At 36.5% G+C, this 12941-nt stretch overlaps 1 protein-coding gene across 2 annotated transcripts in view; it reads right to left on the bottom strand.

Moving 5' to 3' along the window:
- Nucleotides 1-12941, bottom strand: part of SCAMP1 (secretory carrier membrane protein 1) — a 129751-nt gene that overhangs the window by 68306 nt on the left and 48504 nt on the right. For both annotated transcript variants that reach the window (XM_045496401.1, XM_045496406.1), the window contains 3 exons: nucleotides 7680-7778; nucleotides 6529-6637; nucleotides 3278-3406 (listed from right to left, as the gene is read on the bottom strand). In XM_045496401.1, the coding sequence (XP_045352357.1) occupies nucleotides 3278-3406; nucleotides 6529-6637; nucleotides 7680-7778 (337 nt within the window). The remainder of the gene's footprint in view (nucleotides 1-3277; nucleotides 3407-6528; nucleotides 6638-7679; nucleotides 7779-12941) is intronic.

Here is a 12941-nt window from a genome sequence, read left to right as displayed (position 1 = left end):
TGCCTCTGAATTTGCCTTAACAACTAGATAAATACACAAACTCTACAGTAAGAGGGCTAGCAGAAAAGTAAAGACACCTAGGTTATACAGATAAACTAATGAGCTAATCAACCTCTGTTTCCATTTCTCATCTGAAGATAAACAGGAGCTCTTCCACATCTCTAATTCCATTATAGGGGCGCTTGGATGGCTTAGTCAGTTAAGCATCCAACTCTTGATTTCTGCTCAGGTCATGATCTCACGGGTTCAAGAGATCCAGCCCTGCTTTGAGCTCTGCACTAACAGCACAGAGCCTCCTTGGGATTCTCTTATCCTCTCTCTCTGGCCCTCCTCCACACACACGTGAGCACTGCTCGCTGGCTTACTCTCTCTCAAAATTACACATTTAAACAATGTTTTTTAAACATTACATAAATAAGTAAATAAATAAAAATTAAATTCCAGGGACACCTGGTTGCCTCGGTCATTTAAGTGTTGCACTCTTGATATCGGCTCAGGTCATGATCTCACGGTTCATGGGATCAAGCTCCACGTAGGGCTCTGCGCTGAATGTGAAGCTTAGTTGGGATGCTCTCTCTCCCTCTTTCTGTCTCTCCCTCGCTCACACTCTCTCTCTCAAAATAAATAAAGAAAAAAAAGCCTCCACTCTGCTCTATTACACAGAGAAAACTATTCAAAATTAACTTCATTACCATTAGGATTTCTAACTCAGAAAAGCTAGCTTACTTATAAATTTACTCAAGACCTTTTGGTTCAAAATAAAAGCTGTTCTGTCAATGGCTTAAAAGCAGATTTTAAAATACCATGAAACGGAAAATTATTATTTTTAACACTAAAGAGCATCCAACTGCCTAAGAAAAGTTTGAAATATTCACAACACCTTAATTTAAATTTCAATCTTAAGAGAAATAATTTTTAAAGTTTTATCTCCTAATTCACTTAAAGAAACAATATGGATATGTGTATTTAAAGTTCATAAAAATTCTTCCAAATATAGATCAAATATAATGTAATTTTTGGCAATCTATTAAAATTTTTTTCTGAATGTTTCATAGTAACCAAAAACCATGATAAACAAATCACTTATGTGTGTCCCAAAATAAAGTAAAATGTTCAGGCCTACTTACTAAACAATCAGTCCACTTATACAGTGATCACGAAAATATACAGAAAGGTAAGGCAATGTGAAATACATGATTCTATATTCCTAATTTCAATCCCATTCCAATCCACTTGGTGAATTCCAGGTGTACATGTAACATTTAAAGAAACTTTGCGGGCATTTTCTTTACATGATTTCCAAGTTGAATGACTCTACTTCATACATTATTTCCATACGCTTTATTAAGCACTCAAATCTGCTATTGGTGGACCTAAATTTACAACTATCACTACAATATATATATTTTTTTAATTTTTTTAATGTTTATTTTTGAGAGAGAGAGAGAGAGAACGAACGAACAGGGGAGGGGCAGAGAGAGAGGGAGACAGAGAATGTGAAGCAGGCTCCAGGCCCTAACCTGGAGGGTTAGCACAGACCCTGACATGGGGCTCAAACTCATGAATTGGGAGTTCATGACCTGAGCTGAAGTCAGACACTAAACCAACTGAGCCACCCAGGTGCCCCAACAATACACTTCTTGATAAGCTCTGCATTACAACATAGACACCTAACATAAACAGCTTTTAAACAGGATAATTATCTTCACTAAATGAACTTTAAAAGGCTTGATGAGGCACCTGGGTGGCTCAGTTGGTTCAGCGTCTGATTCTTGGTTTTGGCTCAGCTCATGATCTCTTGGTTTCATGAGTTCAAGCCCCACATCAGGCTCTGTGCTCATAAGCATAGAGCCTGCTTGGGATTCTGTCTCCCTCTCTATCTGCCCTCCCCCGCTCACACCATCTTTGTCTCTCTCAAAAATAAACAAATTAAAAAAAAAAAAATGAAGGACTTGTTTTCCTTTTTTTTTAATTCAAGAATATACTCAAAAAGGTTAAGATTCATTTCATGTGATCATTCTAATTGCTTCAATACCTTTATAGAGTAAAATTATTTGTTTCAAGAAAAGAACGTTTCAAAGTATATCTTCATCTTATTTGGGTTTAAAATGTGAATTACATCTTCATTTTGGTACTTTGTAGGTGGCGTAACATTGAATTCTATATTCTGGACTCTAGAATCAAGCTATCCAACTGCCACCCTAATTTCTGTGTAATCTTGAACAAGTTACTCAAATTCTCCAAGCTTTGGTTTCCTTATCCATAAAACTAGATAATACAGTACCTGTTTCACAGTATAGTTAGGAGTTAATAACATCATGTATACAAAGTGATTTGCAGTGTTCCTGGCACAAATAAATCCTCAATAAATGTTCTCTTTCATTATAATTACTACTACAGTGTGAAAGCACTAGTCAACTCTGAAATCATTAACAGGTTGACACTACTTGAAAATAGCTTATTAAAAGTATCTCCATTCTATGAAATCTAAAAAGATTACTGAGCTGGTACTAGATGTTTCTAGATGCTTCTTCATATAATGAGTCCTCTTTAAATAAAGTTAAGAGATCTGTCAACTCAACAGGATTAAGAGATACTGTATTACTTCTAAAAACCTCAGAAAGTGATAAATGGGAGTTCTGTGTACACAGAACAAATTGTTAGTGGGGATTCTGTGTACACAGAACAAATTGTTAACAGCTTGACATTTTGAGTATTCCGTAAGTTGTAGTTATACTCAATGCAAGCATCACAGCCTAAAACCTATGTCCTAATGTTCTATTCAGTAAAATATCCTACATTAACTAGGTACTTCCAATAATAAAAGTGCTTATAACCACATAAAAATGAAAAGTAAACTGTGCTCAAAGCTCTAAGAAAAATTCTAATATTCTAATACTTTAAGGCCCTTTTAAAAATAGTCCTAACGCTTCAACAGAATTTTTAAATGGCCTTCATTTGTATAAAAATAGTAGACGTAATTTTCTAAAACAAATATTATCTATATAGTATTTTGTACCTATTCCTTTTACCTCAAGAAATACTATATATGTGACAGAGAAGTCCTTTCCTCAAAAGAATGCCAGTTCTCCTTAGCTTAGAATGTCACATAAATTGCAATTTTGAGGTATCTAAGTGTGTTCCACTCTGAAAATTAAGAGCTATAGAAAAAGACCTGTTTATAATAATATCCTTAATATACAAATTCCAAAAAAGGTGGTTTTTGACAATAAAACATGAACTCTGTTGAACAAGTAAATAATTATTGTATACTCACACATCCATAAGTAGTACATAATCTTTACTGTCTTCTGGAATTCTACAGGAATGTCTACAGAAAAATCCTGATAAAAACAAGGTCCCACAGGAAAATTGCCAGGAAGAGGTGGCCAATTATTTTTTCTGCCTGCAAATTAAAAATAAAATTTACATTAGGACAAATATGTGTGACTCTTTAGTTTCATAATAAAGAAAATTATCTGTTCTTTTAATAAATGTTTTACAAATCTAATACTACATCTCTACAATCCTCTATTCATACAACTTTGAAAGTCAAGCTTTGCATTTTTAAAAATTTCCCCAGAGTAGGGACACCTGGCTGGCTCAGTCAGTAGAGCACATGACTCTTGATCTAGGGTTGTGGGGTCAAGTCCAGCATTAGGTGTAGAGATCACTTAAAAATAAAATCTTCTTAAAAAAAAGTTCACAAAGTACCACTTTAGAAAACATTAGATGGTAAAATATTTTTCCAGTGTCATATAGCATTTAGCAGGAAACATTTATGTACAGTTGACACAAGAAACAAAAAGAGCACCAAGACATACACTGTGACTCTACCCTAAAAACAGACTTATTTCAAAATCTTAAGAGTCTGGCTCTCATGTGAAGTCCATGCAGTTTTTAAAGATCTACAATTTCCTCCTCAGCATCTTTAGTCTTTGAATATAATTCCTAGCCCACGTGGAGAAGGAAGACCAGCTTCTGAATCTTTTGAGTTTTCTACTATTTTTTTTTTGAGTTTTCTACTATTAACTCCATGAAGAAACACAAGATTCACTACTGTTAAAGAATCAAATCTAGAAATCTCAAAGTCTGAAAAAGTAACATTCAAAACATACATGTAAGAAAACCACGGAACTAGGAGAAAACATGAAACAGTCAAGAAAAGGAAGCTCAGGAATTATATAGCACCTTCAAAAACCTAGAGGAAAGGGGCGCCTGGGTGGCGCAGTCGGTTAAGCGTCCGACTTCAGCCAGGTCACGATCTCGCGGTCCGTGAGTTCGAGCCCCGCGTCGTGCTCTGGGCTGATGGCTCAGAGCCTGGAGCCTGTTTCCGATTCTGTGTCTCCCTCTCTCTCTGCCCCTCCCCCATTCATGCTCTGTCTCTCTCTGTCCCAAAAATAAATAAACGTTAAAAAAAAAAAAATTTAAAAAAAAAAAAAAAAAAAAAAAAAAAAACCTAGAGGAAAAACAAATTCAAGCTATGAGGAGGGAAAATATGTCTATATAAAGAAATGAAATTGAAAATAGGGCTTGGGAAGTGGTAGGAGGAATAAAAAAAAACAAAATTCAAGCAAGAAGTCAAAACATTAACAACAAAAGGTAAAAATAGCACCTAAAGGCCACTTCTCATTTTAGATATTATATGCCATAATTTGTGAACATTAGATTTTATACACTTTATATAGACTAAGAAAATTTTACAGTGGAAAAAAAGAATGACCTATGTCTTATTCTTCCCAACTTGTCTGCACTGTTCCTAATTTTTTTCCAATTTCGTATACATTTCTCATACAAGTCTCATACTATTTGAGAGCAGCAGTGAATAGTAATAGAAGAACTAGGATCCAAAAACATAAGTGCCTAGTCGCTTACTGGCTAGGGGGTCTTGGGCACCTTAAACTTCTAAAGACTTTCTACATCTATAAAATCTTATGTTTCTTCATAAATTTCAGAGTAGAAATAACAATAGAATATCAATTATACCACCCTTCAGGGAATAACAATGATAATTAAACGAGTTAATAGATGGTAAGTACTTACATGTATAGCACACTGCCAAGTCTAACTTTTAATTTCCCACTCTTTTTGACTATCTTTACTAAAATAGCTCTCATAGAAATAACTTGTATTAGTCAATACCAAGGACAAAGGACAGATTTTATTACAGGTATTTCAGATACACTGATCTCAAATAAACCTTTAGTTTCTCATTTTATAGATATTATCTCTAATGTTGCCATCAACAAAATGGCCAAGGATGAATGTGTCCTCACAAGGTCCTAGACTTATAATTTTTTTTTGATATTCCAAGACCACTATATTTTTAGTTTTTATTTAAATTTGTGAGTTAGCATACAGTGTAGTATTAGTTTCAGGTGTACAATTAGGTGGTTTAACACTTCCAAACAACACCCAGTGCTGATCACAAGTGCACTCCTTAATCCCCACCACATACCCAACCCATCCCCTCCTCTACCTCCCCTCTGGTAATCATCAGTTTGTTCTCCACAGTTGAGCCTGTTCCTTGGTTTTCCTCTCTTTTTTTACCCCTATGATTATTGATTTTGTTTCTTAAATTCCACATAGGAGTGAAAGCTTACACTATTTGTCTTTCCTGACTTAGGGTTACACATTCTAAGATAAGGAAGAGATAGTTCAGTATATTGTTGCTGACCTAGCCCTGTTATTCTATCACTATCCTAGACATAATACCAATGATCTGTCTAGCTCTTCAACCCTTCTTACTCAGACACAGCTATCTTTCCCTAAGATATTCCCTTGAAGTGGCTTTTGATACTCACAGTCTAGATTTCACAGCAAATGATCAATTCATCACTTACTTCCTTGGCATCATCGAGAACCCCAATGCTTCCCAGAGTCACGGCAGACATTTAAAAAAAAATTTTTTTTAACATCTATTTATTTTTGAGAGACAGAGCATGAGCAGGGAGGGGCAGACAGAGAAGGAGACAGAGAATCCGAAGCAGGCTCCAGGCTCTGAGCTGTCAGCACAAAGCCCAACGTGGGGCTCAAACCCACGAATCACGAGATCATGACCTGAGCCAAAGACCAACACTTAACCAACTGAGCCCCACACCAAACATTTTTTAAACACAATTTGACAGATAAGTTATACTTGTGAGGACTGGGGCAGATAATTCGAAACTGGACTGACTAAACAAGAAGTTAAGAGTCAAATTTAGGGCACACTTCCAGGTACTTACAAAACTTCAACAGACTCAACAAGGGCCCAAGTACAGAATCAAGCTCCTGGCTAAAACCCAAAATTATCATATTCACATTCACTTTCTGTGTTATAAGGCTAACAGTGTTTTAATCAAAAGACTATGTAAATCAGCCAATATCAGAAAGCTACAAAGCAACAAGTAGGAAATCTGCTTTCTGATCTTGCTACAACAGGAAAATAGGGCATGGCTTTATCCACAAACCAAAGGACTTAGAGCTAGCACAAGCATTATTTAAAGTGTTTAAGTTATTTTCATTTCAAACTTCTTTGGATACTACCATGTTGACTGAGATTTTGCATTTCTCGTTCTCGACGATCTAATTCTGCTGCTTTTCTTTCTAGTTCTTCTTGGCGCTTAAGAAGTTCAGCTTGGGCCAAGGCATGTTCCTTAAAAAATAGTAATAATAAAAATCAACACATGAATAGGTTTTTAGAGTTGTAACACTGCTATGCTATCTACTATCTCTCCCTCTACAATCTTAGAAAATTTTAAGTTTATTTATTATTTTTTTTTAGTAATATCTACACCCAACATTGGGCTTAAAATCACAACCCCAAGATCAAGAGTACAACTGTACAATGCTAGAAACTTAATTCAAATGCTCTTCCAAAATACAGTAATTCGCTCAAGGTTATAGTTTCAGAAAATATTATGGAGATACTTGGCTCATTTTGGGTCTTTTGGTTATGAAAACCATGAGTGAGAATGTGGGACACATTAGGACAGGACAAAATTCTCTCAATAAGATTAGTCAGAGTCCTAAGGTAATTGGGAAAATAAAATTAAGGTGACCTCTGTGCCTAAATGAGAATGAAGAACATGAAGAACAAAGGGAACTGGAAAAAAATGGAAAAAATGACAACTGAATTGCCTCTTAAGAATTGCTTAAATGGTACATACAGTTTCCAATGCAAGAATATGTATAACATCTTCTATTTTAAAAGACAATGAGATGAAAGAAGGATATGATTAAGAAAGTCTGGTTTGTAACTCCATCTGCTTTTATGTAAAATGAGGTATCCCATTCGTCTCCTTTATTCTCATATTTTTGCCACCTGCTGCTTCCAATCACTGTCCTTTGCTTAGCCATGGTAACTCTCTTCCAACATTATACCTCCAATTATAGTATCATTATACTATACTATACAACATTATACTTCCAATTATAGTATCATCGGTACTATAATAGTACTAGGCATTAAAAAACGAAACCAAAGGCAATAAAACTTTCCCTAAACAAACTGTACACCAAGAAGGTCTATGAATTCAGTAACTGGTAATAACAGAATAAAGCAAATGTTACTAGCTCACACATATTGAAAAGAAAGTTAAAATTAAATAAGGCAACATAAAAAGAATTCTTTTGCTCTGAAGATGTTACTGATACTTTAATTTCCAATACAAATTTACACTGTAACATGAACTAACCTTTGCAATCTGTGTATAGGCTGGATGTTCCTCTGTTGGTTTCATTATTGCTGGTTGTGTACTAGGTACATTAGGCATTTTCACAGTGCCTGGTGGAGGCTAGGAACGTTAAGAAAAGGACAAATTATGTAAGACAGGTATTCAACTTTAACATCTTTCAAAAGGCCTAACACCAACAAAACTCCAAATGCCAAGAACTCCTCTCTTCCTCCTCTAGTGTATGGTAAAGTACTACTTAGGCTCTCCATCTCCCATTTTCTCAAATTCACTCATTCCTCAATTCTTCAACCTGACTGCTACCTTCACCACTAAACCACACTCTCCCCTCCAGAATACCTCATGTAAAAACACAAAACAAAACAAAAAAACGTTTAAGTATTTTTTAGTAAAATACAGATAGCACTAAACTGAATAATTTACACCAAGGGTAATTGTTAACTCTTTCAACCAAAGAAAGCTATTTGCCAGGGCCCTAAAAAGTAAATAGGAGAGATTGGCTGGGAAGATGGCAGAGTAAGAGGACCCAAAGTTTGGATCCTCCCACAGATACAACCAGATCACACTATCAGTAGAAACAATCCAGGAAACAACCCAAGGACTGGCAGAACAAACTCCACAACTAAAGGCAGGGAAGAGGCCACATCTAAGAAGGTATAAAGCGTGAAGACACAGCCTGGGAGCAAAAGGGATGGCAGCCAGCCACAGTGGAGAAGGAGCCAGTGGCGCAGAGAAGAGCAGAAAACAGACTTTCACACTAGGGAGGCTGCCAACAGGGAGGACAAATCTCCATATTTGCCTTTGAAATTTCATTAGTTCTTAAAACCAACAGGACTTAAAACCTAGAATTTAAAAACTCGGCAAGCTGGGCTCTAGGCATTAGGAGACAGAGTCCCTGCCCTAAGAAAGACGGCATGAAAAACAGCCATGCAGATGCAGTGCAGAACCAGCAATTTGAAAAATGCCAGGGGCAGACAAGATGCAGTGATTTGCTCATCTCAGAACATGGCCTGGAGAGACAAGGATCACGGGGAGACTCCTCCAGGAACAAAGGAGCTAGCAGGTGCCATTTTCCTCCCCTGTCCCCCAGCATAAACGACGGCCATCTGTGGAAACCAGCACTGTGTAGATTCATGCTACCTAACTTGCTTATGCCAAGCCCCGCCACGTATGCTTCAGCAGATCAGCGCTTCCTAGTCATGCTCCTGAGTGCTGGTGCTACAAGACCCCTCCCCCACAGGCATGGTGCAAACTCTGCCAATAACACATGTTCTAATCCACCTGTTGCACAGGACCTCATTTCCAGCAGGCAGAGTAATTTCACAACAAGACCACTGCACACCTTGCTACTCATAAGAAGTAAAGACAGCATCAACAAACAACTGGACTGAAGGAAAAAGAAACCAAAATTCAACAGCAGAGCACAAACAAAACACAGAGCAAACAAGCCCTGAAGCACCAGGCCCTGGGAAACAGGGGACACTGTACTACAGGGCACTACAGGACCTCTTTTTCATAAGGCTGTTATCGCTAAGAGCAAGAGAAGTAGCTGACTTCCCAACACACAGGAACAGCTACAGAAAGTCAAACAAAATAAGAAGACAGAGAAATATCTCCCAAATGAAAGAACAGGACCAAACCACAGCAAGAGATCAAAGCAAGATGGATGTAAGTACTATGTCTGATAGAGAATTTAAAGTCATGATCATAAAGATACTTACTGGACTGGAGAAGAGTGGAGATATCAGTGAGACTCTTAACCAGACATAAAAAAGAACCTGAGATCAAGAATACAATAAATGAGGAGCTCCTGGGTGGCTGTCAGTTAAGTGTCGACTTCAGCTCTCACGGTTCATGGGTTCAAGCCCTGTGTCAGGTTCTGTGCTGACAGCTCAGAGCCTGGAGCCTGCTTTGGATTCTGTGTTTCCTCATTCTCTGCCCTTCCCCCACTTGTGCTCTGTGTCTCTGTCTCCAAAATAAATAAACATTACAAAAAATTAAACAAAAATATAGAACACAATAAATGAAACTAAAAATACACTTAATGGAATAGTAGGCTAGATGAGGCAGACAAATGAATTAATGACCTAGAAGATAGAGTAATAGAAAGTAATCAAGCTGAGCAAAGGAGAGGAAAGAAAATTATGTTAATTGAGTACAGTATTAGGGAACTCAGCAACTCCAACAAGCCTAATAACATCCACATTATAGGGATCTCAGAAGAAGAGAGAGGTAAGAGGGAAGAAAATGTATCTGAAGAAATAATAACTGAAAACTTCCCTTATCTGGGGAAGGAAACATATATGCAAATCCAGGAGGCACAGAGATCCACCCCCACCCCCCGAAAAAAAAAATGAAACCAAAGAGGTCCACACCAAGACACATAGTAATTAAAATGGCAAAAGGTAGGGATAAAGAAAAAAATTTTAAAGCAGCCAGAGAAAAGACAGTTTCATACAAGGGAAACCCCATAGGCTTTAAGCAAATTTTTCAGCAGCAACTCTGCAGGCCAGAAGGAAGTTGCATGATATATTCAAAGTGCTAAAAGGGAAAAATCTGCAGCCAAGAATACTCTATCCAGAAAGGCTACTATTCAGAATCGAAAGAGACACAGAGTTTCTCCAACAAGGGTACCTGGTGGAGGAGTCAGTCAAGTGTCTGACTCCTGATCTCAGCTCAGGTCTTGATCTTGGGGTCATGAGTTCAAGCCCTGCATTAGGCTCTATGTTGGGTGTGAAGCCTACTTAAAATAAAAATAGAGTTTCTCAGACAAAAAGACTATTAAACCAGCCCTACAAGAAATTTTAAAGAGGACTCTTTGAGTGGAAAGGAAAGACCCTAAATGAGAATATGAAAAATAAAAAGCACAAAAACAGTAAAAATAAATATTTCTGTAAAAATCAGTCAAGGGATTCATAAAATAAAAGGATGTAAAATATGACAATATATACCTGAAAGGTGGGAGGGAGAGGAATAAAAAATAGGTTTAAACTTAAGCAGTGATCAACTTAATATAGACTGCTATATGTAGAAAATGTCATATACAACCGCGATGATAATGACAAATCACAATCCAGTTATAAACATGCAAGAATAGAGAGGGGTATCCAACTATATCACTAAAAAAGCCAACAAACCATGAAAGACACCCAAGAGAAGAAAGAATCAAAGAAAATCTATAGTAACAACCAGAAAACAAATTTAAGAATGGCAATAAATACCCATCAATAATTACTTTGAATGTAAATGGACTAAAGGCTCTAATCAAAGAGCATGGATAGGGTGACAGAGTGGATATAAAAACAATACCCATCTATATGGTGCTTACAAGAGACTCATTTCAGACCAAAAGCCACCTGCAGAGTAGACAGAGAAACATTTATCATGCAAATGGATGACAAAGAAAGCCAGGGTAGAAATACTTATATCGGACAAGAGACTTTAAAACAAAGACTGCAACAAGAGACAAAAAAGTGCCCTAAGTAATAATGAAGTGGACAATCCAAGAAAATATAATTATAAATATTTATGCACCCAACATGGAAGCATCCAAATACATAAAACAGTTAACAACAAACATGAAGGAACAATTAATAGTAATACAATATGGTAATAGTAAAGGACTTCTACACCCTAGCGCATCAATGGACAGATCATCAACACAGAAAATCAAAAAGGAAAACAGTGGCTTTGAATGATACACTGGACCGTATGAATTTAACAGACATATTCAGAACACTCCACCTTAAAACAGCAGACTACACATTCTTTTCAAGTGCACATGGAACATTCTCCAGAAGAGATTACATATTAGCCCACCAAAAAAACTCTCAACAAATTAAAAAAAAATGAAAGTCATACCATGCTTCATCTTTTCTGACTACAACACTATTAAACTACAAATCAGCCCCCCAAAAAAATCTGGAAAGAGCACAAAAACATGGGGCTTAAATACCATGCTATTAAACAATGAACAGGTCAACCAAGAAAGCAAAAAAGAAATAAAAACATACATGGAAACTAAAGAAAATGAAAGCACAAAGGTCTAAAATCTTTGGGATGCAGCAAAAGTGCTTCTAAAGGGAAAGTTTATAGTAATACTGGCGTACCTGAAGAAGCAAAAAAGAATCTCAAACAACCTAACTTTACACCTAAGGAGCCAGAAAAAAAAAAAAAAAAACTCAACCACAGCAAAAGGAAGGAAATAATAAAGATTAAACAAGAAATAAAGATATAGAAACTTACAAAAGTAATAGAAGGAAGACTCTTTACAAAAATGAGAGAGAACACAAATAAAATTACTAATGAAGAGGAGAAATAACAACAAACACCACAGAAATACAATCATGACAGACTATTATGAAAACCTACATGCCAACAAATTGGACAACTTAAATGCATAAATTCCTAGAAACATATAACCTACCAAAGCTAAAGCAGCAAGAAATAGAAAATTTGAATAGACCGGGCACCTGGGTGTCTCTGTCAGCTAAGCAACCAACTGGTGATTTCGACTCAGGTCATGATCTCAGAATGAGCCCATATCGGGCTTGCACTGACAAATGGGGAGCCTACTTGGGATTCTCTCCTGCCTCCTTTCTCTGCCCCTTCCCTCACTTGTACATGCACACACTTTCTCTCTCTCACACACAAAATAACTTTAAAAAAAAAAAAAAAAAAAGAAAATTTGAACAGACCAATCACCAGCAATGAAATTCAATCAGTAATCAAAAAAATTCCCACAAAACCAAAATCCAGGACCAGGTGATTTCACAGGTGAATTTAAAGAAGTGTTAATACCCATTCTTCTCAAACTATTTGAAAAAATACAAAAGGAAGGAAGACTTTCAAATTCATTCTAGAAGGCCAGTATCCCCGATACCAAAACCAGATAAAGACACCACTAAAAAGAGAACTTTAAGCCAGTATCTCTGATGAATACAGATGCAAAAATCTTCAACAAAATTTTAGCAAATCAAATCCAACAATTTACTTAAAAAGTTATACACCATGATCAACTGGGATTTATTCTAAGGATGCAAGGGTAGCTCAATATTAAAAAATCAATCTATGTGATACATCGCATCATTAAAAAAAAAAGGATAAAAAAACGATCATCTCAATAGATGCAGAAAAAGCATTTGACAAAGTACAATATACATTCATGATAAAAGCCCTCAACAAGGGAGGTCTAGAAGGAACATACCTCAACATAATAAAGGTCTTATACTAAAAGCCCACAGCTAACATTATACTCAATGGGGA

Source organism: Leopardus geoffroyi, chromosome A1 (genome assembly GCF_018350155.1).
Source record: "Leopardus geoffroyi isolate Oge1 chromosome A1, O.geoffroyi_Oge1_pat1.0, whole genome shotgun sequence".
NCBI lineage: Eukaryota > Metazoa > Chordata > Mammalia > Carnivora > Felidae > Leopardus > Leopardus geoffroyi.
Note: the sequence above shows the minus strand (reverse complement) of the source record. Positions and strands in the feature narration are given on the sequence as shown.